At 44.2% G+C, this 26726-nt stretch overlaps 1 protein-coding gene across 1 annotated transcript in view; it reads left to right on the top strand.

Annotated features, from left to right (window-relative positions):
- SCARA5 (scavenger receptor class A member 5) overlaps positions 1-25921 on the top strand; it is a 125764-nt gene extending 99843 nt beyond the window's left edge. Inside the window, exons 8-9 of the mRNA XM_048487202.1 lie at positions 17202-17399; positions 25282-25921. Of these exons, the coding sequence (XP_048343159.1) occupies positions 17202-17399; positions 25282-25418 (335 nt within the window). The 3' untranslated portion in view covers positions 25419-25921. The remainder of the gene's footprint in view (positions 1-17201; positions 17400-25281) is intronic.
- Positions 25922-26726: the final 805 nt, after the last annotated feature.

Raw genomic sequence — 26726 nt, 5'->3', positions numbered from 1 at the left:
TATTTTCTCACTGCACCATGAGAGCAAGTCGGTCCACTTCATCTCCGATAGGCAGACTCATCCCCTCCAGAGAGATGAGCCCTACACCACCCGTTGATGTCATCAGCAAATTTGATAATGGTGTTACTATGATAGACGGGAGTACAGTGATATGTATAAAGGGTGAACAGTAAAGGGCTCCAACACACAGCCCTGTGGCGTTCCCATATTTAGAGTAAGAACTGAGGAAACCCATTTCCCAGTCTTACCCTCTGGGACCGTCCAGACAAGAAGTCGCGAACCCATAAACAGATTGCCTTTGAGAGCCCAAGATCCACAATTTCTGTCACCAGTCTTTGTGGCTCTATTGTGTCAAATGCGGAACTAAAGTCCGCAAAGAGCATTCGCATAATTCCCCTGCTGTTCCAGATGCTGCCAAAGCTGTGTGGAGGCTAATGGCAATGCGTCCTCCGATAGATCTATTAGTCCGATATGCGAACCGATGTTTATCAAATGTATCTGGAAGGCAAGAACTAATATGCCTATGGACCAGTTTTTTCAAAACACTTCATCATGATGGGCGTGAGTGCCACTGGTCTATAATCCTGAAGATTGTCAGCAGGAAATCTCTTTGGTAGTGGAACAATGGTGGAAGCTTTCAAACAAGATGGAATGGTGGACTGGGATAAAGATCGATTAAAGATCCCAGTAAAAAACACCAGCCAGTTGGTTAGCGATTCCTTTAACACCTCGACCGGGAATACCATCCGGTCCAGCAGCCTTCCTTGGATTCACAGCCCTCAAAACTTGCCTCACCTCATGTTCCTCCACAGTGAGGTGTGAGCTGCAATCACCTGGTGGCTGTGTGTCATCTCCTTCTGATAGACCTGTTTCAAAGCTGGCAAAAAAGTGATTTAGCTCCTCCGCCAGAGAAGAATCCCCATCCACAGAAATGTCATTGTTTGGTTTATGGTTGGTAATTTGTTGAATTCCCTGCCACACCTGCCTCATGTTGTTATTATTAAAATAATCTTCAATTTTTTTCTTATAACTCATCTTGGCTTTTCTAATGCCTCTCTTGAGACTGGCTCTCAAGCATCTATACTTTGCCTCATCACCAGATCTGAAAGCAATATTCCTGTCATGCAAAAGTCGCTGAACCTCCCTTGTCATCCAGGGTTTATGGTTGGAGTAAATCCGGATGCGCTTATACACAGTAAGAGTGTCTGTGCAGTGGGTGATATAACTCAGAACAGCAGTGGTATAATTCTCCAGATCTGGGTGGTAGAAAACATCCCAATTTGTTGTCTCAAAACAATCTTGAAGTAGTTTAGAGGCATCATCAGGCCAGGATTTTACAGTCTTTATTACAGGCAACACCCGCCTCCCAAGTGGAATATATGCTGGTGCCAGAAACAGTGATAAATGGTCTGACTGACCCAAGTGTGGTAACTGTATCACCTTGTAGGCATCCTTGATGTTGGTATACACTTTATCCAATGTATTGGCTCCTCTAGTGGGGCACCTGACATGCTGGTAGAGTTTAGGGAGCACAGCTTTAAATTAGTATGATTAAAGTCTCCTCCTATAATGAGCACAGCATCAGGATGCTTTTTCTGCTGGTTTTCAACAATGTTGTACAGAGAGCTCAAAGCTATGGCAGCATTAGCATCAGGTGGAATGTATACTGCAATGATGATAACCACACTAAACTCCCGTGGCAGATATATGGGTCTGCATCTAATAGTCATACTTTCCAAATCCCTTGAGCAGTGACCCCTGTGATGCTTGCATTAGTGCACCAGCTTTTGTTCACATAGAGATTTAAACCCCTCCTTTATGCTTCCCAGAATCTTTACTACTTCTGTCCTGCCGGAAAGAAGTCACACCAGATAGTTCAACTGCTGAATCGAATGTGAGTGAAGCCAGGTTTCTGTAATTAATAAAACACAGCTGTTCTTGCCAAATCTGCTCTTCACAATTTGTAGCCTTAATTCATCCATTTTGTTGCTAAGAGATCGTGCATTAGTAAGAAAAATGCTTGGAAGTGCAGACTTGAAACTACACCTTCCCAGCTTAGTAAAACACCAGCCCGGCTCTCTTCCTCCTTCTATCCCGCCTTCGTCTCAACCTCCTACCAGGAATTGTAATCCAGGGTTCCCCCGGGGTCCTAGCTGCCTCTGCCGGTATATTGTGAAGACATATGAAATCTTCCGTAATAGCCATTTCACATTTCAGTCCAATTTGTATTAAGACTTGTCGACTATAAAACTCCTTGCTCCACGTAGCATGTTTAACCAGCATCAAAACACAGCACAAAAACACAAAACACAAAACATCCACACTACATCGAGGGAAAGCAACCAGTCAAAAGCAGCAGTTTCCTCACACGCAGCCATCCCTTCCTGGGGACCGGGAAGCTAAAACCTAATGGCTTGAGTTGAAGAGTTGAGACGTTAAGACGTTATGGAGAGGGGTTGAGACGTTGCTGAGGCTTGAGGGAACCTCCCGATGAACCCGGGACTCCCTTGCCGCCCCTCAGTTTGAAAACTCCCGGCTACTATGACTCACGGCTCTGGAGCGCTGCGCCCTCCCAAGTTTTGGAAAAATGGAGAAGGCCGCCGTCTCTCCCACGCGCACCTCTCCGTCTCTCCCAAGCGCGCCTGCCGTCTCGTCACAACCCGACCCACAGATGAGCCTTGCCTTTTTTTACTTGAGTTTAGAAGCCCTCCAGTTTAGAAGCTCCTAGTTTCGAGCCCCAAAAAGGAGGAGAACGGCAAACTCCAACTCTCCGCCGCTTGCGGAGCGTCTTCCCCCACCGGAAACCCCACCGGAAGCCCAGACAGCCCCTACAAAGCCCAGGGCCACATATCAGAAATACGGTTGCCCCTTTTTCATCTTCCAGGGTTTGTAGGTTATTGCTTTATTTTCTGAAAACAGGAGGACATATCCAGCTTTGGAAAGGGGAGGGAGTGGAGATTCCTGCTGCTTCCCACTTTTGCTGCAGAGCCTTGTTTTGCCCTGTATACAGCTTCTGAGGAACCACAAAACCCTAGGAGCAAAACTGCAGATGGCTCAACAAGATTAAGTGGGAGGAAGAAATGGGAAAGTTCTACAGTCCAGGTGCTCGGGAGCAGCAGCAGCAGAAGGCCATTGCTTTCTCATCCTGCATGTGAGCTCCCAAAGGCATCTGGTAGGCCATTGTAAGTAGCAGAGTGCTGGACTAGATGGTCTCTGGTCTGATCCAGCAGGCTTTTTCTTATGTTCTTACCCTGCAGGGTCTGCTCCACAAGTGGATCTCATTGGATACACGCCAGTGCCTTTCAGCAGCAGCTGTCGTGGTTGGCTGAGCACACAGCAGTTTCTGGTTACAGTTCTTGAGAGCAGGCAGAGAATATAGAAAGCTTACTTTCACTTCTGGGGAAAACAGTCCAGAGCAAGGGGTATACGTGGAGCAAAAGCAGATCAATCAAGCCAAATCTTCAGTCCAAGACCGGGCAGTACAAAAACTATCAGGTTGTTTCACAAAGTTGCTCCTGCAATGCTTGCTGTTCGCAGCTGCCTCTTATAAGAAGAAGAAGAAGAGTTTGGATTTATATCCCCCCTTTCTCTCCTGTAGGAGACTCAAAGGGGTTGACAATCTCCTTGCCCTTCCCCCCGCACAACAAACACCCTGTGAGATAGGTGGGGCTGAGAGAGCTCCGAGAAGCTGTGACTAGCCCAAGGTCACCCAGCTGGCGTGTGTGGGAGTGTACAGGCTAATCTGAATTCCCCAGATAAGCCTCCACAGCTCAGGAGGCAGAGCTGGGAATCAAACCCGGTTCCTCCAAATTAGATACACGAGCTCTTAACCTCCTACGCCAGTGCCTTTTCCAGGGATTTCTGTCTTTTTATCATGTGACCAAAGTACAATACCCTCAATGCAGTGGTGGGATCCAAAAATTTTAGTAACAGGTTCCCATGGTGGTGGGATTCAAACAGTGGGGTAGCGCCAATGGGGCTGGGCAGGGCACGATGGGGGCGTGGCCAGGCATTCCAGGGGTGGGACATTAATAATTTCTCTGTTACTGTAAAAACTCTTACTGTAAAAAAAAAGTTCCTAATTTCCAGCTGGTATCTTTCTGTCCATATAGCAAGTCCTATTGTCTACTTCCAACAGAAACAACTACTTCTCCTCTAATTGACTGCCTGTCAAATACTTAATACTTTCAAATACTTAATTTTGTTTCTAGAAATCAAAAAAAGGATACTTTCCTTAAACAAGGAACTTTACCATATTTCTAAAACATGTTTTTAAAACAGCCCAACAGGGAGAATTATCCCATTTTCTACCTTCGCTAACCAGCCACACAGGAAACAACAGGACTTTATGATTTTTGGACCTAATGGAATTTCTAACGGAAAAGCAGACCCAATTAGTAACCCCCTCTCGGCACACACAAATAATTAGTAACCCACTCTCGGGAACTGGTGAGAACTTGCTGGATCCCACCTCTGCCTCAATGTAGTCATTTTAGTTTCTAGGGACAGTTCAGGCTTGATCTAGAACCCACTGATTTGTCTTTTTGGCGGATCATTGTATCCATAAAACTCTCCTCCGACACCACATGTCAAATGCTTCAACTTTCTTCCTGTTAGCTTCCTTCCTTGTCAAACTTTCACACCCATACATAGTAATGGCAAATGATGTAGAATGAAATGTCTTGATCTTTGTCCTAGCAACACATCCATACATTTAAGATTTTCATCTAGTTCCTTGATGGTTGTCCTTTCCAATTTCAATCATTTTCTGATTTCTTGGTCGCAATCTGTCGTTTGGTTGATGATTGAGCCAAGAAATAGAAAATCTTCAACAACTTCAATTTCTTCATTGTCAGACTTAAAATTGTGCAATTCTCCAGTAGGCAATACCTTTGTCTTCTTGGTGATCATCTTTCTTGGTGATCATCTTTTTTCTGTTTTGGCAAAGGTGTTTTGGCACTTTTTGCTTTAACCTTCATTTTATATCTTCTTTATTTTCTGCCAGTAATGTGGTATCATCTGCATATCTCAAATTTTTGATGTTCCTCATCTAAATCTAATCCAGCTTTTGTTATATATTCTGCATACAGACTGAAAATAAAGGGAGATACAGTACATCTTTCTCTGACAATTTGTCAACTGGAAACTATTCTGTTTCTCCATATTCTGTCCTAACAGTAGCCTTTTGTCCAGAATATAGATTGCACATCAAAACAATCAGATGTTGTGGCACATCCATTTTTTCTAAAAAATAACCATAATTTTCATGATCCACACAGTCAAAAACTTTGCTGTAATCTGCCGATTTTCTTCTGAAATCTTGTATGCTGTAGTAACCAGTGTAAATTTGCAATATAACCTCTAGTTCCTCTTTTTCCTGAATCCAGCTTGAACATGTGACATTTCTCATTCCATATAAAATAACAGTCCTCATTGTAAGATATTTGAGCTTTACTTCACTTGCATGAGAAGTTAATGTGTTGTCCTGATGGTTGCTGTAGTCTTTGGTGTCTCTTTTTTTTCAGAACTGGAATTCAATTAAGTCTTTCCAGTCTGTGGGCCACTGTTTTGTTTTCCTTATTTGTTGGCATAATCTTTTTCAGATTTTGATGGAATCTATTTCTAAAGCTTGAAATTGCTCTGTTGATATCCATCTCATCTGCTCCTGATGATTTGTTTCTTCTAGTTGCTCTCAGTACTGCTTTCATCTTACTTTCTAAAACTGCAAGTTCATCTTCAAAGGTTCTTCTTTGAAGGAATCTGCCACCCCTTCGTCTATTCTAGCAGTAGGCTACATGTTATCAGTTCCCCCAAATCTGGTGGTGGAAACTGAATGAGATTCATCTCTTTGTCAGTGGCAACTGGTTACACTTTCTCAGCTATTGGGGTAATTCAGGCTGTGCACTGGTGGGGATTCTATCAGCTGTGTGGTTTTCTATGGAAGAGAAAGCTGCCTCTGTGACAGAACATGTCTTAGCTGAGATTATTGTGACTTGTTTGGATCCTGCTGTTGGCACGGTCTTTGATTTATTGTATTTGTATTTGCAGAATGAAAGGGGAAAAAAGGAAGGGCATTCCAGAATTAGTGGCTTGTCTATCAGGATGCAGAGCACAGTCATTTCTTGGTGAGGTCCTTTAAACTCAAATCAGCACACCCTGAGAAGCCAGCATGTGGGTAGGGTGCCCTATGATGCCAGCAGGGCTGCACATCACTTTTCCTCCGGCTTTTCTTTAATTCCTGCTGCTGGCCCAACCTGTTGAGCCCCAAAGCAATACAACTTCCAGGAATGAAACATCCACACCTCATAATGTGTCTGACACATTCCATGCCCCCACATTCTGGAGTACATCCATTCCCTGGTTCTAGATGAACAGAGCAAGCAAAGGATTTATTCTGGGGACGGAGCAGCAGTTCTTTCTGTTCTAGGCCGTAAACCTCCCAGTTCCCTAACTGACACCTGGTACCAATTATCTGAGTCGATGATATCTTTGTGCAGCTGCAGAGACTTAATGGCTTGTTTTCCTAAGCAATCATGTTTATTTCTTTTCCATATATTTTTCTCCCTTGGTGAGAATGGGAGAGGGTAACAAGCTGAACGAAAGCAAAATGGAAGGGGGATAAAGGCCATGGGGAGTTGTTGAATGTGGGAGGCGGAACGTGCACCCTCTGCCATCCCTCAAAGTCTTTTCAAAGGGAGGATCAAGGCAGGATGGCCAGGGCAGAGCAACATCATTGCAAATCTCCAATCATCAGGCAGGTTCTTTTTGTATTCTTGAAAGAGTGAGAAGCCCAGGGTGAGGTTAGGAGACCTCTTGCAGCTGGCATGTTAAATATAAACAGCACTTGGCCTCACTCCTAAACATGCTTCTCTGAGATAGAAAAAGTAGACATTTGTGGGCAGCCTGTTGAACCGCATAGAACACCACCAGATTTTCTGGGATGATGCCTGAAAACAGTGGAATCAACTGAAGGAGACAGGGGAGTTTTTATGCCTCACCTGTATCTCCTGTAAGGAGACTCAAGCCTGCTTACAAACTCCTTTTCCCTTCCCTTCCCCACAACAAACACCTTGTGAGGCAGGTGGGGCTGAGAGAGTCTTGAAGGAACTGTGACTAGCCCAAGATCACCCAGCAGAAATGTAGGAGTGCAGAAACAACTCTGGTTCACCAGATAAGAATATGCCGCTCATGTGGAGGAGTGGGGAATCAAACCTGATTCACCAGATTAGAGTCTACCAGCTCTTAACTACTATACCACTTTGGCTCTCATGGAGGTGGTGAGCACCCCCTCACTGGCAGTCTTTAAGCAGCAGTTGGACAAACGCTTGTCTGGGATGCTCTAGGTCAGGGGTCTGCAATCTGTGGCTCTCTAGATGTTCATGGACTACAAATCCCACCAGACCCCTGCTCAAGGCTGATCCTGGTTTGAGCAGGGGGATGGACTCTGTACATTGTCCCTCCAGAGGAATGGAAGCTCACAAGAAGCCTGAATGGTTTAGTGGTTATAACTGTAGACTCCAATCTGGGAGATGCAACTGTATTATATTAGCTGGTCTCCCTTTCTCCTTTCTTTCCTCTTCCTCTTTCTTGTCCCTTTTTCTCTTCCTTTTCCCTTCCCCCCCTCTTCTTTTTTTCCTTTGTTCCTCTTATCCTTCCTGGTTCTGTCTCCAACTCATTGAAGTAATTAAACCACTGCTGGCTGGTGATTGCCTACTACCATCTTTCCAATCATAACCACCCTCCCCTCTGCTGTTTTTAGCATTTCATAGAAAGAGCAGTATTTTAACAACTCAATGTTAGTTACATATAAAACAAGATTCTTTCTTCCGTGTACCTGAATTTTGCAACAGAAACTTCTTTCAGTGAGGGTGCAGTCCCTAAGAACTTCCCACTTGGGTAGGGGAGAGATAAATGACCCAGAAATGTGTTTCCTATCAAAACAAATGTAAAGGACTATTGCACCCATTTCCTCATGCCGCTAGCTTTATTCCCAGTATTCCAACAAGTTTTTAAGATGACATATGACCCTGCTCTGAATCCAGTTCTTTAAAAACATCCCTAATTAAGCACAGTTGGAACATGTGATAATATTCCACTCAATTGCTCAAGGAAAAGAAAACCAGTTCCCCCTTCTGGCCAATGAGTGCTGTGGCATTGAGTTGACTGACAGGTCCTTGGCACTCGTTCACTTAATTTCCAATATTAAAAGTCCATTCCCCCCCCCCCCCCCCCCCCCCGGCTGCTCTGCAATGATTGCCAACAGCCCTTCCTGGTGTCCCTTTAATTTGCCTCCCACCTGCATTTCTGGATGCAGGCCTAATTTTAAGATGATTCTGTTTGGTCTTGGGGTTGAGGGTTCACTGAAAAAACCTGGAGTTAAACTGCATTTTAATGAGATCATTTATATTCGTTATCCCACTTGATTGCAACCTGCCCTGGAGGAAGAGTGTGGTGGGTTATAAATCATGGAACTACAACCCCACAGGTTTGAAGTGGTTAACGTATGGCTTCCAGTTACATAAATCAACTTGTAAGATTTGGTGCATATGTGTGAGATGGCTTAGACACATGTGTTCTTGTCTGTCTGTCCGTGTTTGTATGCGCACATTCTCTCAATTCGCTTGCCATTCTAAAACTGGCAACCTCGTTCCCTTCTATTTTTGTAAAAAAAAGTCATTTTGTGACCTAAATCTCTTATGGAACGCCCAAGATCTGCACGTGTTTTGCTTACATAACATGGCCACTCTTTATTTGGTACAAACTGAACGTTTTTAAAAAAATCTCTGCTGCTTTTGCAAAACACCACATCTGCCGCCTGAAACTGGATACATAGCAGCAGAACATTCTATATCTGTAGCCAAACTGAGCTTGATGCAATTGTGAGGGCTCGTGGGACTTTGGTTTTATATTGCCTAAGCATAACCACACAGCATATTGTGCCATGTAGTAAGAGTTTATTGTGTCCTTGTGCAAAGCGCAAGGCAAGAACTTCAGGCATCTGTTCACAATTGGCACCCTGTGCTGCCACTCCGCTAGCCCCAGGGCTGCCCTCTTAATAACTGTGATTTCTGTAAGGCCAGTCTATGGCCAGGTTTCTTATTTTAACAGTGAGTGAAGCTTTGCTTTTGCGAATTGTTTTGCACAAAACAGTTTTTTCCCTTCGTTGAAGAGCACATCAACATAATAAATGTATGAACCTCTTAGAGGGATTGCCATGGTCCGTTTCACGAATTCAATCCTCGAGTCATCTATTTTACTATACCTTATCATAAAGGGGTTGGCTTGTACCAATTGCACAAACAACAAAAACCATACCTCTCAGATACCATAAAAATTTGGTTTCTACATGTTCACAAATTGATTAAAGGAAGAAGTTGATTAAAGGAGAAAAAGGACCCTGATGAGAACTGAGCATGCTCCAAGAAACATGGCATGCGGGGTCAGGTGAGAGTCAGAAATGCGGGAAATGGAGGCAGACGTGGTCAGAACAACTCCAGCTTAACTTCCTAAACTTGCAACAATTGAATTAAATTTAAATATTTAGATGTTTAGCCAGTTTCTCTCTCTTTCTCACTTTGGGCACTTGCGCACATGCAGAATAATGCCCTATCATTCCACTTTCGCAATTGTTTGCAAGTGGATTTTGCTATTACGCACAGTAAAATCCAGCTGCAAAGTGGATTGAAAGTGCATTGTTCTGCATGTGCGAAAGTGCCCCTTTTCAGCCTAACCCACGAGTGTCAACAACTTTATTGCCCTCCAGATAAAGCGGACTGCACGGTTTATCATCCCCTGCCAGCATGATGCTGGCAGGGGATGATGGGAACTGTAGTCCATAACATCTGGATGGCCGCCAGTTTGACACCTATGGCTACCTAACAGTGTGTCCAGTCTTGAGCTCCCTGAAGACAGAATGAGATAAATACTCAGCCGTGTAATCTGCAGAAGAAGATGCAAGCTTCTACTCCCCTTTCCAGTGCCGTTGGACTTGCTAGTCTCCATTCTTAAACCTGACTGAAAGCAGGCAAAGGGGCACTTTTATTTCGGGGCCAACTTTCCTTCCTTATCTGCCTGGGTATCAAGATAGTCTTCTGTGACATCTGTTGCCTGGTGTGATCCCATGCAGTTGGCCTCACTTAACCAGGGCGAGGGAAGAATGGTGTCCTTCGCTGCTGATTTTTTCAAAATTAACTTGGTCTGTTGCCTGGTGGATAAAATCTGCTTTGTTAAGAAGGGAAGAAATAGTTTCCAGTTTACTGTGTGGAGCTTTCTTCTCTCAGCAAAATTTGGCTAGAGTGGCAGGTGCAATTGTGAGTATATTATCCAAAAATGTGACTCTTTTCCGCGGAATGAGCGGGGGTGTTTGGAGAAAAGAAAGTTCTTTTTTATAGCAGTGGCATTTATCGAGTTTCAGTATTTATATACTGCTTTTCAACAGAAAGTTCCCAAAATGTTTACATAGCACAGTTAAGCAGCGCAGGAACATTTTAACTCAAACTCACTCTAAAGATTTCTCGACAGGATTTTTTCTGCTTGTTCATGGAACAGACGTCCTTTCAGTCTTTATAGGGTCCACTCGGTGGCGATTGGAGGTGCTCAGGGAAGGGGTATCTTCTAGTTATTGGTAGTGTTGCCAACTCTGGATTGGAAATTTCTAGAGATTTGGAGGTGGAGCTGGCAGAGGGTGGGGTTTAAGGACAGGCAGGACCTCAGTGGGGTATAATGGCACAGAATCCACCTTCCAAAGCAGCCCATTTTCTACAGGGGAACTGATGTCTGTGTAGTCTGGAAATCAATTGCAACTCCAGGAAACCTCTTCGCCCCACCTGGAGGTTGGGAACTCTGTTACTGAGGCTGCCTCATAGGGCCTCAGAGGAACTAGCCCTTTCCACCCACAAAGTATATTTCTCAGCACCAGGCTGGAGTAAATAGTAACATGGCACGTAAGTGAACCTTTTCCCCCTCCATATGCCTGAAAAAAATCTTCTGCTAAATTGCTGTTTCTCAGGCTACAGTTCACCGCACAAAGATGAACCGTAAAACATGTGGCGTGACATCCATATTAAAGTAAGAAAAATTGGGTTTTGTAGGAAAACTAGAGAAATGGCTCCCTCCCCCGCCCCAGAGTTTGCTAGTTCTTTGGATTTTTGTGGGTTCTCCTTCTAAATTCAATTTTTAGTTATTTACATATTAAATGTATAGGCGCCCCTTCCTCGCAAATGGCCTCAGGGCAGCTTTCTGCTGTTCCAATACTCTGCCTTGATCATTGTCTTACCCCAGTGCATGAAGTCCTTCCTGTTTATGTGTTTTGTTTTTAAAGCTGGTTTTAATGTGTTTGATTGTTCCTTGGGGACCCCTAGGTTTGTTTTTATATTGAGAGTGTATGATTCCAATCATAAGCTGCCTTGAGGACTCTGGAGAGGCAGAAACTATGTTTCCTAAATAAATAAGTAAATAAGTTGGGCAGAAAGGCGTTATAAACATGTTTTTAGTCAACAAACATTCCACTCCCAACCCCTGCTCTACTGAGGTCGAAGAGGACATTTCTAGCCCTTTCCCAACACTACTTGCAGGGAAGAAGTATCAGAGAACAAAATGATGATCTTCTGCAAGAGGCCAAATAGTTCTTTCCCTGAATTGTTTCTACCTGGGAAAACAGCAGGCATAAGGTTGCCAAGTCTGGGTTTGGAAATAACTGGAGATTTTGGTGTTGGAGCCTGAGGAGGGAGAAGTTTGGCAGGGGATAGGATCTCAATTGTGTATAATGCCAGAAAGTCCATCTTCCAAAGCAGCCATTTTCTCTAGGGCAGGGGTCTGCAACTGTGGCTCTCCAGATGTTCATGGACTACAATTTCCACCAGCCCCTGCCACCAAATTGGCCATGGTGGCAAGGGCTGATGGGAATTGTAGTCCATGAACATCTGGAGAGCCACAGGTTGCAGACCCCTGCTAGGGGAACTCATCCCTGTATTCAGGGATAGGGACAGTGGACAATAGAAATAATGTAACTGTTCACAGGGTGAGTCCATAATTCCTGCCCCCGCCCACCACATGAGCTCTGATTTGTGACATTATTGGCATATATATATATGAGTATTTTGCTAAGGAAGCCAACCTGCTCAGTCCTCAGTTTATTAATTATTTCTTTCAAATTATTTCTTTTCCAATTGTACTCTGCTTTACCCTCTGTTCAAAATGGCTCACTATGTAATTAAGCAAATGTAGCAATCTAAAAACAAGCAAACGGTAAAAAGAAAACCATCAAAAATTGAGAAGGCCCATAAAAACTTTTGTACAAATTTCCACTTTCCACAAATAAAACAATTCAATAAGAAACAATAGAAAAAGGGGTCTGTGAAAGAGTATGAAAGGTCGCCACTTTATGCCTTCTCTGGCCCGCTTTTCAGTAACACAAAAAAGGGTAAAATATCAAACCAATAAAGAAAGGAAAAAAGGAAGGAATATATGAATGAACCAATTCAGTTATGTGCAGAAAATATAAGCCAGTGTTTTAATATGAAAACAAATCACAAATTGGAAACAAATGTGCACGTAAGATAGCACACAATGCCAAATGTGTTTTGGCACAAAGCCTTTATCAATGGCTACATAATCAGCATAGTCATACCAACTCACACTGTAAAAAGTATAATAAATCACAAGAACCAGTAAGATAACCAAATTAAAAACTTGAAATAAATCATAAACTCTTTATAAAATATCAGGCTCCAATTATTTCTACACATCTGGGTTATCTCTGGCCCAATTAACGGCATCAGTACACATATGGAAGTGTCTCACCGAGCTAATATCAAATAACTTCAGTAAAACTAATTCCAGAACATAGAAACATTCTCCTCTAATACAGAATAAACTGGAGTTGTGGCTGGGAACTGAACTCCAACTGCCTTTCTGAAGCTTAGGAAGAGGCCTAGACCCACCAAGATTACAAGCCCTTCTAAACAGCCGATCTAGAAAATGACTCTGCTTAGGAGACTTGGAGCTGAAAGTCCCCTCTAAGTCTTTTCAGAGATCAAAGTTGGGTCTTGGGTTCAAATTAGGAAAGGTGGACCTTCTGTTTGACTCAGGATTTTATGCATGATCGAGAAACGAAAGCTCTTGTTAGTCAGCTAAACTAGGTATTCTGAACATGTGAAGGAGTGAGCAGGATATAGGAGACAGGTTCTCATCCCATGTCCACAAATTCTAGGGTTGCCAGCTCCAGGTTCAAAATTCCTGGAGATTTGGGGATGAAGCCTGATGAGGGCAGAGCCTTGTGTTACCTGAATTGGTTTGGTCTGTTCCCTTTTCATTTGGGGACTTAACAGGAACAGACCTTGAGGTACTAAAGGCCAGCCCAGGTTCTCCACCAGTGTGTACAGAAGTCTTTCCCCTTAGAAATCCACACAAGCCAGAACTTAGAAGTTTCTACAATTTTATGGAAGAACCAAAAATAATAAAAATACACACGTGATTTAACAAAACACACACAAAGTTTCAAGGAGCCTAGGATATAGAGAGATGAAGGATAAATTGGGAATAGTGGATGGCATCGGGTGAAGGGTAATATTTACGAGTCTAGAGAAGGTCAAGGAAGCAAAATCCAGTGCCAGCACTTTTCCAGGAGTAGGATGACCTTGGGCACAATGGAACTAAAACCAAGGGCAGCACAAAGTCCAAAGACAAGTGGCCCTCATTTTTGAGGTCTATAGGGAAAGTTAGCCCTCTGACAATGATAAGAGGGCCTACTTTGCAGAAAAAGTAAAGTTCTGTTCCCAGGCAGAAACAATGCTGTGGAAAAAGGGATGATTAGGTTAAAACCTGGGAGTGCCCATCTCCTGATGAAGTCTTGGCTGAGTAGATGAAATTTAATGCCAAGGGCACTCCAAGTCAGGGTGAGATTGAATTGACATAACAAAGGAACTCTGGATGGTTCTCTGATAGTTGGATAGGAGATTTAAGATTAAATTAATGATAGAAAGAAAAGGGAATTGGGTGAGTTGATTGAGTCAGGATGTGGAGCGTTTGTATATCCTTTGTGGGATCGAGGGCAGGTGTTCCTTTCAAAGGCCATGCTTTGTCATCCAGATTCAAATGACTGCACCTTCAGGGAAGGCATTGTTTGCTGCTATGCATACTTGATTGGATTGTGGGAAAGCATGGCAGGCAAAGCCTCTTTCTTAATATTAAAGAACATGAATCGAAATGTTTTGTTAGTTTTGATTATGTCAGGAACAAACTCTGGAGCTCCCATTGCTGATAATGTGGGGTAAAAATACGTTAAAGACTACATCCATCTTGGTCTGGCCTGCCTATGATACTACAAAATGACTGGTAGGGCATTTACGAAAACCCCGGTCTGCTGGTTATGCATTATCTTGCAAGCCAACACTGGGGACCTTCTGCTGGTGAAAAGGGACAGGGGCCACCTCTATGCTGAGCATCATGGGATCTTTGTTTACAAAAGTCATGTAGGATGGGTGGGCACTAGTAGTTTGAAGAACTGGGTGAGAGAAAGTGAATAACTGGATGGGTCCGGCTCATAGACTGGTGCTCAATCTAATTTTCAGCAGCAAGTTAAGATTTAGCTATTCACTCAGAATTTTCTTGCTACATAATGATTGGTCTATTCCATACAGCCTAAATAAGATCCTGGGGATGCTAAAAAAAAACCCCATCCTGGGAAGGCACTTCACACAGCTTTCGTCCCAACACATCTTCAGGACACCTTTATTTTAGCTCAAGGCCTCTTTTTTTGGAGAATGCGTCAAAGTGCTCCATTTCCCCCCAAGATACCTGCAAGATGTCTCCTTCCTGGTTGTGCGGAAGGCAGAGCTCAGGAGACGTGTCATTTTCCCCATCCAACCATTTTGTTCTTTGGTCAGTTTCACCCTCAGCTTGCGCCTGACATTTTGTGTGGAGCTGAAGGGATTTTCTTTTTTTCTCTCTTTCTCACAATACTAGAACCAGGGAGCATTCATTGAAAATTCTAGGGGGAAGAATTAGGACTAATAAAAGGAAACACTTCTTCACACAACGTGTGATTGGTGTTTGGAATATGCTGCCCCAGGAGGTGGTGATGGCCACTAACCTGGATAGCTTTAAAAGGGGCTTGGACAGATTTATGGAGGAGAAGTCGATTTATGGCTACCAATCTTGATCCTCTTTGATCTGAGATTGCAAATGCCTTAACAGACCAGGTGATCGGGAGCAACAGCCGCAGAAGGCCATTGCGTTCACATCCTACATGTGAGCTCCCAAAGGCACCTGGTGGGCCACTGCGAGTAGCAGAGAGCTGGACTAGATGGACTCTGGTCTGATCCAGCTGGCTTGTTCTTATGTTCTTACGTTCTCTGCCGCCATTTGCTGAAGGTCCCCCAGGACCTTTACTCTGCAGGCTCCAATCCTGGGCACCTTTTCAGCCCAAAAAGTTCACAGTTGTACTCAGCTGGTCCTGCCAATTCCAGCAGTATGTAGTTTTCCTTTTTCAAAAAATTATTTTGGAGGAGTTATCCTTGAAGATACGCAGTCATGCATAAGAGAAGCTGACACCTCTGCTGTTTGGAAAGAATTCCAGAAGCTGCCTCTTTTTAAGACATCTCACAGATGTCTTCTTTGTGCTGTGCAGAACGAACGCATTGTTTTAGTGATGTGATTTTCCCCCATGTGATATGTTACACCCCTGCTGTTTTGTCCTGGCATTCGGTTGATATGTTGATATGGATCACTTGTATTTGATTCACATTTTATATAATTGCATTATTGCTATTGGATTCAGTGCAGCTTGATTTTATCTTATCCAGTGCTTCTGTTTCATTGTTTTGTTTTAAACTGAACAGTTTTATTGTCTAGTTTTTAAGCTGTATTTTACTGACGTTTGGAAGTGCTTTGGGGATTTTTAATTGAAAGTACAGCCAATTCACTTATTAAATAGGTATGGTACGGTTCTTTGTACATTTTGAAGTGACTGGCAAGTTTGAGGGCTGGTTTTCATTGATTCGTTCTTATAGTTTATAGTAATTTCTTCCGGCTACTTGTTGGACAATGTGTTTTATATCTTTTTCTCAGTTTCAGGTATGAGAGATAGTTAGTTTTGATTATGTTAGGAACAAGCTCTGGAGCTCCCACTGGGGGGGGGGGGTGGTAAAAATACTTTAAAGATACATCGATATATTTTATCTCAGTTGTTACCGCAAAAGCGTATGCAGAAGCCATTTGGAATATTTCACTCTTCATGTCAGCCTTTCCTTTTGCGTCACCTCTGTTTTGACAGTGAGATTAGTAACCAGTATTCAGCATGGAGGTAGAACGTAGCCAGGGCCAGTGGCATTTAGGAGATGCACACACACACACCCAAGTTTTCATTTCTTTTAGTTTTCAGACTTTTGGCCCACCCGTCACTGTTTCTTCATCCTCACTTGAGCCACTTTCAATTGAAGGCATCTGGTCCTGTCTCTGATTCCAGAAAACGGACATTCCCCACTACCGTGGGTTCGGCTTGCCAGGGCTGACCTGATTGGCTGTCGTGCCATGTCAGGGCGGATACTTTCCAACACATTATCACATCATGACATCATGACGTGACAATGAGAATACGACATCCCTGCCTTATAATTAGCTACTGTTTTCTTGTTCTCTTGATTTCTCGAGTTCTCATTTTACTGTTAGACCAGTAGAATGTTTTACTGAATCAGAGAAACAGGAGGAGCCGAGTGAGATGAAAGTGAAACTTAAAGAAAAATCTGTGCGCGCATCACACATTGGCTGATGTGCTCCGATTGGCTGGGAGCATTCGTGTCACTGCTAAGGCGGGAATCTGAAAAGGAGCTCAGTCGCCCGAAATTCCCCACTAATCCAGAATGTAAATGTTCCTGGCAAAAAGTTGCACAAGGAACCAGGTACGGGAGGAATGCAGGGTAAGGGGTGGGGGGAGCGACAGAGATGGAACTGATCTGTGGCCCAAGGTTCGGCAGTGGGGAAAACACGAGGAAACTGCAACATTTCCATCACTATTCTGGAACTAATTGAAAGTGGGGAATCGACCATTGAAGCCCTTTTTAGGAGGTAGATAACATTTTGTTATGTGAACAATATGAACAGAATCAGATCAATTTTCCATCTTTCCCTAAGGATGTTTGTTATGAGGCAGTACATGGTTTTAATTCCATCTGTTTTTATGTTCTTCTTTACACTCCTCACAGCGCCTGCTGCAGTCGAGGGAGTTATCCGTCTAGTGAATGGCTCAGGCCCTCATGAGGGGCGAGTGGAAGTTTTCTACAGCCGACTGTGGGGGACTGTCTGTGACGACGGCTGGGATAAGAAGGATGGTGATGTTGCATGCCGGATGTTGGGTTTCCGGGGCGCTGAAGACGTTTACAGGATGGCTGCATTTGGGCAAGGTAACGAAAAACATAGTCCACATTCTTAGAATGATAGCCTTTTTCAGTAGACTGTGGAATAGGTACCATATGAAGAAAGAGTCTACTACAATGTATTGTCAAAGGCTTTCATGGCCTGAATCACTGAGGTGCTGTGTGGTTTCCAGGCTGTATGGTCGTGTTATAGCAGCATTCTCTTCTGACATTTCGCCTGCATCTGTGGCTGGCATCTTCAGAGGATCTGATAGTTGGAAAGGAAAGCAAGTGGAGTATATATACCTGTGAGTAAAGGTCAATAGATGAGGGCATCTGAATAGGTGTGGCCTGGCAAGTGAGTTACAATGAAGTGTTTACAATAAACAATCAAAAGGAACAAAGGCCAGACTACTTCTACTCACCTCCTCTCGCGACTGAAGGATGGGCCCCTCGGGAAGTGGGGGGCTCCTTGTAGTGGGTGATTCGATCATTAGGAATATAGAGAGTTGGGTTTGTGAGAGGCGTGATGACCGCATGGTGACTTGCCTGCCTGGTGCAAAGGTTGCGGATGTCACGGCTTCCTAGATAGGCTGTTAGACAGTGCTGGGGTGGAGTCAGCAGTTGTGGTCCACATTGGTACCAATGACATTGGGAAATGTAGCCGGGAGGAGTTCTGGAAACTAAATTTGTAGGCTGCTAGGAAAAAAGGTTAAAAATCCAGGACCCCCCCCAAGGTGGCACTTCTCCCGAAATGCGCTACCTGTTCCACTTGGCGCAAGCAGAGGCTTGAGCTAGGCAAGCGGAAGATACAGGGACTCAATGCATGGATGAGAAGGGTGGTTAGTAAGGCAGAAGGGTTTCAGATTTGTCAGGAACTGGGGGAACCTTTTGGGATAAGGCAGGCCTGTACAAACGGGACGGGCTTCATCTTAACCAAAGAGGAACCAGGCTGCTGGCTCTCAACGTTAAAAAAAGGTGGCAGAACAGCTTTTAAACTGATCCTTGGGGGAAAGCCGACAGGAGCTGAGGTGACTTCGTTCAGAATACAGAAGTCCATGGGGATGCAGACAGAGAGGGAGGTTTTTCTAAATCCAACCACATACAAGCCCGAGGAGCATAACAGCAATGTGATAAGTGATAGTGTCTACAAAAGGCTAGAGGGCAAATCACATAAATCCCAGGTTAGGGACAGAGACAGAGTATACAACTGTCTCTATGCTAATAGTAGAAGCATTCCACCGACCTAAAAATGGGGAGAGCTGGAGTACAGAGTTTTGAAGGAGGACATTGATATAGTGGAGCATCCCACAGAGACATGGTGGAATGAGGAGAACCAGTGGATGCGCTGTTATCCCAGGTTACAGGCTCTTACAGGAAGGGAATAGGACATGGGCGTGAGCTTGGGGGGTGGGGTGGCCCTCTACATCAAAGAGAGCATAGTGTCACATAAAAATAGACAATGCAGGGGGGAGCCTGATTCCTCTACCACAGAAGCTAACTGTGGATATCAATACCGAGGGTGAAGCTTATAGTTTAACAGTAGGAATATATTATCGTCCCCCTGACCAAAAGTGCACAAGAAGGATTCTGGGAGATGGAAAAAAGAAATTAGAGAGGGCCAACAAAAAAAGCATAAAAATTTCGTGGTAATGGGCGATTTTAACTATCCCCACATAAACTGGAAAAATGCATGTTCAGGTCATAGTAAGGAGAGAACATTCCTGGATATGCTAAATGACTGTGGCTTAGAGCAGATGGTTGTAGAACCAACCAGGGGAGAGGTGATCCTAGATCTAATTCTATGTGGGACCCAGGACCTGTATGCGGTAAGTCAGTGTTGTTGAGCCGATATGGAACAGCGACCACAATGCTGTCAGATTCAGTATCTCTGCATGCGAACAAGTGACAACTACTAATGTAGTTACATTCGCCTTCAGAAAGGGAAATTTCTCAAAGATGAGGGGGATAGTGCGCAGGAAGCTGAAAGGGAAAATCAAGAGAGTTAAAAATGTCCAAGGTGCTTGGAGGTTATTTAAAAACACAGTCTTAAAAGCTCAGCTGGAATGTGTTCCGCAGGTTAGGAAAGGCAGCGCCCAGTCCAAAAGAAAGCCACCATGGTTAACAAGGGAGGTTGAGGAAATTATTAGGAAAAAAAAGATGTCTTTTAGAAAATGGAAGTCCAACTTAACTGATGAAGAATACCAGAGAGAACACAAATGGTGGCAAAAGAGAAGCAAGTTAGCTGTAAGGGAGGCAAAAAAGGATTATGAGGAACGCAGGGCTGCGAACATCAAGACTAGCAACAAACAGTTCTTCAAGTACATCAAAAGCAGGAAGCCAGCTAGGGAAGCGGTAGGCCCGTTAGATGATGAAGGAACAAAAGGTGTGCTAAAAGATGCCAGGGAGATTGCAGAGAAACTGAATGAATTCTTTGCATCTATCTTCACCCAAGAGGAGGTGAGGAAAATTCCTGCACCTGAACCAAGCTTCTTAGGAGGTGAATCTGAGGAACTAGCGAAGATAGTGGTAGACAAGGAAGAAGTTCTGGCAGCCATTGATAAACTAAATGCTACCAAATCCCCTGGCCCAGATTGCATTCATCCAAGAGTTCTTAAAGAGCTCAAGCATGAAATTGCTGATGTTCTCACATTAATATGCAACTTATCCCTGAAATCTGCCTCCATCCCTGAAGACTGGAAGATGGCCAATGTCACACCAATCTTTAAGAAAGGGGGGACCCAGGAAATTACAGGCCAGTCAGTTTGACATCTGTTCCTGGTAAATTAGTAGAATCTATCATTAAAGATAAAATTATTAAACATGTAGAAAAGCAAGACCTGCTGAGGAAGAGTCAGCATGGCTTTTGTAGAGGCAAGTCCTGTCTTACAAACTTACTAGAGTTCTTTGAGGGTGTAAACAGACATGGGGATAAGGGGGAACCAGTGGACATTGTCTACTTGGATTTCCAAAAGGCTTTTGACAAAGTTCCTCACCAGAGACTGTTGAGAAAACTCAGCAATGAAGGAATAAGAGGGGAAGTCCTCCTATGGATTAAAAACTGGTTGAGGAACAGGAAATAAAGGGTGGGTATAAATGGGAAGTTCTCACAATGGAGAGATGTAGGGAGTGGTGTCCCCCAAGGATCTGTATTGGGACCAGTGCTCTAACTTATTCATAAATGACCTGGAAGTAGGGGTGGGTAGTGTGGTGGCTAAGTTTGCAGATGATACCAAATTATGTAGGGTGGTAAGAACCACAAAGGATTGCGAAGAGCTCCAAGTGGACCTTGATAAATTAGGTGACTGGGCTAAGAAATGGCAAATGCAGTTCAATGTAGCTAAATGTAAAGTGATGCACATAGGGGCAAAAAATCCAAACTTCACATACACGCTACAGGGGTCAGTGCTATCAGTCACAGACCAGGAAAGGGATTTGGGCGTCTTAGTTGATAGTTCCATGGGAATGTCAACTCAATGCATGGCAGCGGTGAAAAAGGCAAACTCTATGCTGGGGATCAGTAGGAAAGGAGTTGATAATAAACCTGCAAGGATTGTCGTGCCCTTATATAAAGCAGTGGTGCGACCGCACTTGGAGTACTGTGTTCAGTTCTGGTCACCACATCTCAAAAAGGATATCGAAGAGATAGAAAAAGTGCAGAGAAGGGCAACGAGGATGATTGAAGGATTGGAGCACCTTCCTTATGAGGAGAGGCTGCAGCGTTTGGGACTCTTTAGTTTGGAGAGGAGACATCTGAGGGGGGATATGATTGAAGTCTATAAAATTATGCATGGGATAGAAAATGTTGACAGAGAGAAATTTTTCTCTCTTTCTCACAATACTAGAACCAGGGGGCATTCATTGAAAATGCTGGGGGGAAGAATTAGGACTAATAAAAGGAAACACTTCTTCACGCAACGTGTGATCGGTGTTTGGAATATGCTGCCACAGGAGGTGGTGATGGCCACTAACCTGAATAGCTTTAAAAAGGGCTTGGACAGATTTATGGAGGAGAAGTCAATCTATGGCTACCAATCTTGATCCTCCTTGATCTGAGATTGCAAATGCCTTAGCAGACCAGGTGCTCAGGAGCAGCAGCAGCAGCAGAAGGCCATTGCTTTCACATCCTGCATGTGAGCTCCCAAAGGCACCTGGTGGGCCACTGCGAGTAGCAGAATGCTGGACTAGATAGACTCTGGTCTGATCCAGCAGGCTAGTTCTTATGTTCTTATGTTCTTATTAGATGCCCTCACCTATTGACCTTGCTATCTCCATTGTTACTCACATGCTACACTTCATTGTTACTCACTTGCCAGGCCACCCCTGTTCAGATGCTCTCACCTACTGACCTTTACTCACTTGCTTTCCTTTCCTACTATCAGATCCTCTGAAGATGCCAGCCACAGATGCAGGTGAAACGTCAGGAGAGAATGCTGCTAGAACACGGCCATACAGCCCGGAAACCACACATCACCCCAGTCTACTAAAATGCTTTGCCCAAACTAGAGAAACATCTTCTATGAGAAAGCCGGATACATGATATTTGAGTGGATCAGTCACTTAGATTTTCAATTACTAATGAGAGGAAAGATCCTCTTAATGGCAAAAGAGTTCTGGAGCCAGTCTGTGAGAAGTTACTGCCCACACGCTGGTTGAAACCCTCTTAACATTTCCATGTATGGAAAAGCGGGATACTTTTCACTGTTTCTCCTTCTTGCATACCTCTGACTTCCTCTTGTGCTGTTTCTGGGGATCCTTCATTCTCTAGAAGCAGCACAGGGGATGATTACAGAGGTGAGGCATGGAAGTTGCACACAACTAAGGAAAATCTTTCAATCAGTGGTAATTTTAGGTGGGATCAAAACCTATTATTCCAGGCATCCTTGTCCATGGTCTTTTTCCCCATTCTCTCCTCTGACCAGACAGCCAGAATGGGGTATGGGTTAAAAGTGGCGGACTGGAGAAGCAGGTTCAAATCCCCACTCCTCCATATGTAGCCTTTTGGGTGATCTTGGGCCAGTTACAGTTCTCTCAGAACTCTCTCAGTTCACACAGAGGCAGACAATGGCAAACCACCTGTGAACATCTCTTGCCTTGAAACCCCAACGGGGTTGCCATAAGTCAGCTGTGACTTGACGACTCTTCACACACACTCCTCTGACCAAATAGGTTTTGCAAATCTTTAAAGCCGCATAAAAATGACAACTCTGTCTCCAGATCAGCAGCACAAAAATGAAAAGAGGAAGGAGGATATGAAAGCATTTGGATCTTTCTGAGGCCGGTTTCTGCAAAAACATCTGTGACTGTCATCCTGTCTGATCCACCTACTTTACCTTTGATCAGTCATTTTCACATCTCTGGGCTGATCAGGTGTGAACCATCTGTATGTATTTGGGGACTCAAGAATAATTCTGTATTGGATCAGACCAAGGGTCCATCTGGTCAAGCATCCTTGTTCCTATTGGGGCTGATCCAATGCTGGTGAAGGTCCAGAGGCCAAAGGCTCCCCTTGGTTTTACCTCTGAGCAACTGGTATTCAGAGGTATAACACTTCTGGACAAGGAGGCTCTGTTGAGATGTCAGAGCCAGGATTGAGCCAACCTTCACAAATCTTTTTAACCCCTTTGAAACTCATCCAACATTCTGTCCATCACTAAGTTCCACAAATGAATGGCACTTTTTTGGTTTCCCTCTATTTCTCATAGTCATAAAAGGAAGGGCATGGAGCCATTCGTTTCTCAGAAGGCCAGCCCTGGTCCTGACCACTGGTCCTTACTCACATTTCATTCAGGTTTGGGAGGCCAGTGAAAGGGTGGCGTGAGAGTCAACATGAAACATGTGTACAAGGGTCAGATTTTAAATTAATGGCCATCCATTGGCAACCCTTCAGAAGTGGCAAACTGCCTAAATAAATATGCACCACCTGACTTGAGTTCTGAGCTGTTTGTAGCTGGGGCCACTCAAACGTCCCAAACTTTCCTTCCTTGAATGCTCCTTCCTTGCATAAATTCTTCCTGCTCTCTGTCGGGTTCCCATTAATCCTGGAAGATTCAAGGCCAGCTTTTCCTGGCTGGGAATTATCATCCACTTTGTGGAGGGAGTCTTGAATACGGAATCGCCTTTATTGCCGATGATTCACACGCTGGAGAGGACGAGGCCTGACTCACGGCTCCCAGCTGGGCAATCGAGGAGGATTGGCGCCTGAAAGGGGGGAAACTTCTTTCTTTCTACTTGTTAACGGAGCAGTCCCAAGTCAGTGAGGGACAACTCTTACAAGGCATCCCGAGAAGTCCCTGTAATTGGATTCTAAACTGGAGCTCCGAATCGTGTTTGTGCAGCCAAGCACTGCTCCACCGCCACCCACGTGTGCTCAAAACATTGTTTGAGCGAGAGGGAATTCCTGGAATCCCTTCTGGGTAAACCAGTTCAAGAACATTTCATATTACTGGGCTGTAATCTCTGAAAATGTTCTGTATTTATTTTGATAAGGCTGTTTGTAGAATTCTTTGCATCGGAAAGCACTTAAATCCTGCACTAATTGAAATCCTGCACCGATAACTAAAACATTCTGATTTTTTTTTAAAGCGACATCTGTAGACTTTTTCTTTGGGAGATGTAAAGGGGAAATGTGCAGTTCATTTTTTTTTCCTGGAGGAATAGGGGAGGAGAAGGCTCAAGGAAACTAAAGTGGATCAAGTTCCTTCTCATCTGCTATGTTCTATAACCTTTTGTCCCTGGACCCTTCGCTCCATTCTTGTTCATGTCTCTCCCCTTTAAGCTTTGCCGCGACAAGAGGGGAGAGTATTGGGCAGACAATTAGCATGAGATTTGTACTATTTTAGATTTGTCTCCTCTGTTTTCAGTTGGGAATTTGCTTCCAGAAGTAGGTGGAACCATGGGAGGGAAGGAGAGCAAGGAGCAGAAAAATTAATGCTTAATTTCCTGAGAGCTTTTGGTGGGACAGTCAAAGATACCAGTCAAACCCTTCTGCACACGCAAAATAATGCATTTTCAAACCACTTTCACAACTGTTTGCAAGTGGATTTTGCCATTCCACACAGCTTCAAAGAGCACTGAAAGCAGTTTGAAAGTGCATTATTCTGCATGTGCGGAATGAGCCAAAAATACTAGGCTCCAGTGCCTGAACATTCTCTATGTGTTCAAGTAGAGCCAGCGTGGTGTTGTGGTTAAGAGCAGGTGGATTCTAATCTGGAGAATCAGGTTTGATTCCCCACTCCTCCACCTAAGTGGCGGAGGCTTATCTGGTGAACCAGATGAGTTTCCGCACTCCTACATTCCTGCTGGATGACCTTGGGCTAATCACAGTTCTTTGGAATTCTCTCAGCCCCACCTACCTCACAAGGTGTCTGTTGTGGGGAGAGGAAGGGAAAGGAGCTTGTAAGCCACCTTGAGTCTCCTTACAGGAGAGAAAGGGGCGGGGTATAAATCCAAACTCCTCCTCTTCCTTCATTATCATCATCATCATGGTTGGGCTTTGGTGAGCCTCCAGGATAGGAGTTCCATGGTTCTCAGGTGACCTGTGACACCTTTGGGTACAATCCCTTTCTGTCCACTTGGAAAGTGTTCCAGTCCAGATTATGAATGTGGAGCCCTGTGGCACAGAGTGGGGAGCTGCAGTACCGCAAAACCTGAGCTCAGTCCTGATGGAAGTCAGTTTCAGGTTGACCCAGCCTTCCATTTTTCTGAGGTCAGTAAAATGAGTATCCAGCTTGCTGGGGGTAAAGTGTAAACAATTGGGAAGGGCAGTAGCAAACCACCTAGTAAACCTTGTGATGTGACATAACCCAATAAGTCAATAATGACTCAGTTCTTGTACAAAAGTCTACCTTTACAGATTATAAGGCACAAAAAAACCCATGCAGCAGAGTGAGTTATTCCAGCTAATGGGGCTGTCCAATTCTTTTTTCAGGGACTGGGCGTATCTGGATGGATGACGTGGCCTGCAAGGGGACAGAGGACAGCCTATTCCAATGTGGCTTTTCCAGCTGGGGAAAAACAAACTGTGGACATGCCGAGGATGCAGGAGTGACATGCTCAGTGCTGTGATAACAGAAGCTTGGTAGCCAAACACTATCCATTGAGAAGGGACTATTGGATCCCAGAGACTGTTCAATGCCAGCAGCCATCTTTCTGCCTGTTTTCCCACCAGCTGTTGGCCAAGTGGAGCAGTATCTCTCGGGGCTTGCTGTACAGTCTCCAGTGATCCAGTGACCCTGCAGGGACAAGGTTCCAGCCCTTCCTAAGTGGTACTGCTTCTCTTTCTCACATGTAGTCCAAGGTTATGGGACAGTGTGGTCCTTAAAATGCCCATTCCTGGTAGAACTGCTAGAATTCTGCAGACTTTGAATAGCCGGCTATGACGATCCCATTATTGCAAGCAGTGTACGATGCAGCGAGCAAAACCAGCACTACAGTTCCGCAAGGCCTGAAGACGCACGTGGCAGGGAGCAGTTGAGCACCTCAGGGTGTAACCTGTCTGCTTAGCAAACTGTTGGTTGTGGCTTTTTTTTTTACCATGAAAAATAAAAGAATGATGTGTTATTCTGTAATTATCTGTGTTGCATGATGAAAAGTTTCCTATTCTTTCTGAAAGACCCTTATTAGACTGAACAGAACCCTTAAAGGCAGTAGGTGGACTCCTTGGCAAGCTGAAGCAGGAGCGTTAATAGATAAACCTAGTTGTGCGATGAAGTCCCCTTTGCACATCTGAAGAGGTAGCTGACAGTGCAGTCCTTAAGCAGAAGTACCCCCTTGTAAACTCATCCCCTTCAATGGATTTAGAAGGGTGTAACTCTGCTTAGGATTGCACTATAAATCTCAGAACTCGAGGTATCTTTTTTTTTTATTCATAAGATTATTATCCCACCTTCCCTCCAAGTAGGTCGGGGCAGAGTCTCGATATCACACCTGGCCAAAACTCAGCCAAAAAACAGTTGAATGCAAGGGTCCCCACTCCTTGTTCTTCAACTGCAGAGAAATCTTGGGGGCGCAACCACCAATCTTCTATGACATATGGAATATCATAATTGCTACGGCTAGGATTGCATAGTGCAGGAGCCCCTTCCTTTTTTAGCCAGCAGGCACCTTTGGAATTCTGGCGAATTCTTTGGAAAATGGCTTCCACAGGAGGTGGAGCCAATGGCTGCCCTGCGAGATGGAACCAATTACAAAATGTCAAAAGAGTGCGATTACACATAACTCAGAAAATATCGCTTCAGATTTCAGACAGAAACTCTGCTGACAGGATGCCTGTAAAATAACCTTTTTGAAAAATATTTTCTTGCATACGCACAAAATAAGTATGCATGAGCTACCTAAGAAACCGCCTGTCTTCATTTTGCAGGCATCTAACAC

Source organism: Sphaerodactylus townsendi, linkage group LG01, assembly GCF_021028975.2.
Source record: "Sphaerodactylus townsendi isolate TG3544 linkage group LG01, MPM_Stown_v2.3, whole genome shotgun sequence".
In the NCBI taxonomy this organism is placed as follows: domain Eukaryota; kingdom Metazoa; phylum Chordata; class Lepidosauria; order Squamata; family Sphaerodactylidae; genus Sphaerodactylus; species Sphaerodactylus townsendi.
The sequence above is the reverse complement of the archived record's forward strand: the minus strand, read 5'-3'. Positions and strand labels throughout refer to the sequence as shown.